Consider the following 2066-nt stretch of genomic DNA (forward strand, 5'->3'; position numbering starts at 1 on the left):
GATTGGTGTCTCTATACTGTTTACCTACTGTATTGAGCTTAAACTTGACTTGTTATCTATATTGTATTAGTGTCTGTATACTGTTTACCTGCTGTATTGAGGTTAAAACATATTTTATCTCAGAATGATATATGTCAATCATAAATACACACAGTACCTGTACAACAAATCACAGGATTCAGAAAAAAGTATAAATATACTTATGTAAATTGTTCTCCTCTGTTTTCCTAGTTTGTTACATAATAGATGTTCATGTAACCCGAGAATGCATCATTTATTATTAATAACGGGCATGCTTATGTCCCTGTGATTAACAGACAGCTAGAAAGATCTTTCACATTGTAAATAATCTGCTTAATATCTGATCATACACATCATATGTAAAAAAGTGTGCTGTTTATGAGAAGGTATCTAAATACACTCGTGCCTAAATTAACGACTGTACCTGTAATTCTTTCATTATATATTTACAAGTACAGTATATGTTCCAGCAACGATATTCCACCGAAATAATTTAACTGATTTAGGAAATGCATCAATAAACGACATAGTCCGGAGTGATAAGGTGCCATTAAAAGAATTTTAGGGTGGCATAAAGATGTACAATATGTACACGTCATGGTGTCCCCATTTCACGTGCCTGATGTCACAATAAGACAACAATGATGTGACGTCATGAAATCGGGGCTGTGACGCATTTTGGTGGTTTCTGAGAAACTTCTTGCGATTGGAATAGAGAAAAATGTATTTTTTTATGACCAGGGGTGTAGGAGAGGGAATACCACCCTCGGGATTGTTCATACATGGGTATAACCCTCGGCTAGATTCAAATATTACCCAATTTTGAAAATCTCGGGTGAAATTTCTCTCTCCTACGAATACACCCTTGGGCATGATAGAGTTTGATATTCTTGCATCAATAACTGACATTTTAACTCATGGAACTTTCCTAAAAATGATATACGGGTCACAGTTAGGAACCATATGTCGTTAAGTATGCCTGTGTGTTGTAAAATCATTAAGATGTTACAAACCAAGACACGGATAAATTAATAATGATTGTACTACATTGCCTACGAAGCTTGAATCGTGACAATCCATATCGACAAACGAGAGGCGAGACTCGCAGAACCACACTCGTTAGCAGCCGCCTGGGGATAACATGGCAAATTTGCTCCTGGTGCTCTCAGCTGTGTCACTTGGTGAGTAGCTGTTTAACCTTCTTTATACATTCCAGTATTCAGAAACCTTTCGCGTTGCATAAAAACGAAAAAACACCAGTTTAAATTATTGATTTGTCCTACAGTTTGCGAGTCCAATCTGTATGTAGCTAAAACACCCCTAACAGTACTCACAGGGTCAGTTCCCTGTTACCGTTGTCATGTTAATCAAGCCTGTAAACTTAGTAACTGTTGGCACCCCTATCAAAAGTTACAGTTGGCACATATATCAAGCCTGTAAACTTAGTAACTGTTGGCACCCCTATCAAAGGTTACAGTTGGCACGTATATCAAGCCTGTAAACTTAGTAACTGTTGGCACCCCTATCAAAAGTTACAGTTGGCACATATATCAAGTCTACCTGTTGTCACATATTCGATGTCACAAATGTTACTTCTAATTCCATTTTACAGTTATCAAGTCAATTCATAGTCACAATACATTTTCCTGTAATACATTTGCCTATTCGTATTAAAAATAACATCAATCTTGTAGTTTACTTTTCATATGTGATTTAGATGTCACGTTTAACATGTAAATATGTATTTGGTGCTGCATATGATCCTTTCATTGTATAATACAGTTTATTTGTCACATTTATCGTGTTAAACAATTGTCACTCCTATTCCGTGTTATAGTAACACACTGTCACGTCTATCGTGTTAAACAATTGTCCCTCCTATTCCATGTTATAGTAACACACTGTCACGTCTATCGTGCTAAACAATTGTCCCTCCTATTCCATGTTATAATAGCACACTGTCACGTCTATCGTGTTAAATAATTGTCACTCCTATTCCGTGTTATAGTAACACACTGTCACGTCTATCGTGCTAAACAATTGTC

At 36.4% G+C, this 2066-nt stretch overlaps 1 protein-coding gene across 1 annotated transcript in view; it reads left to right on the forward strand.

The window, feature by feature from the left end:
• Window positions 1–1115: 1115 nt before the first annotated feature.
• Window positions 1116–2066, forward strand: part of LOC110456638 — a 26148-nt gene continuing 25197 nt past the window's right edge. The window contains exon 1 of the mRNA XM_021507477.1: window positions 1116–1202. Within this exon, the coding sequence (XP_021363152.1) occupies window positions 1163–1202 (40 nt within the window). The 5' untranslated portion in view covers window positions 1116–1162. The remainder of the gene's footprint in view (window positions 1203–2066) is intronic.

Source organism: Mizuhopecten yessoensis, unplaced genomic scaffold (assembly GCF_002113885.1).
Source record: "Mizuhopecten yessoensis strain PY_sf001 unplaced genomic scaffold, ASM211388v2 scaffold8811, whole genome shotgun sequence".
NCBI lineage: Eukaryota > Metazoa > Mollusca > Bivalvia > Pectinida > Pectinidae > Mizuhopecten > Mizuhopecten yessoensis.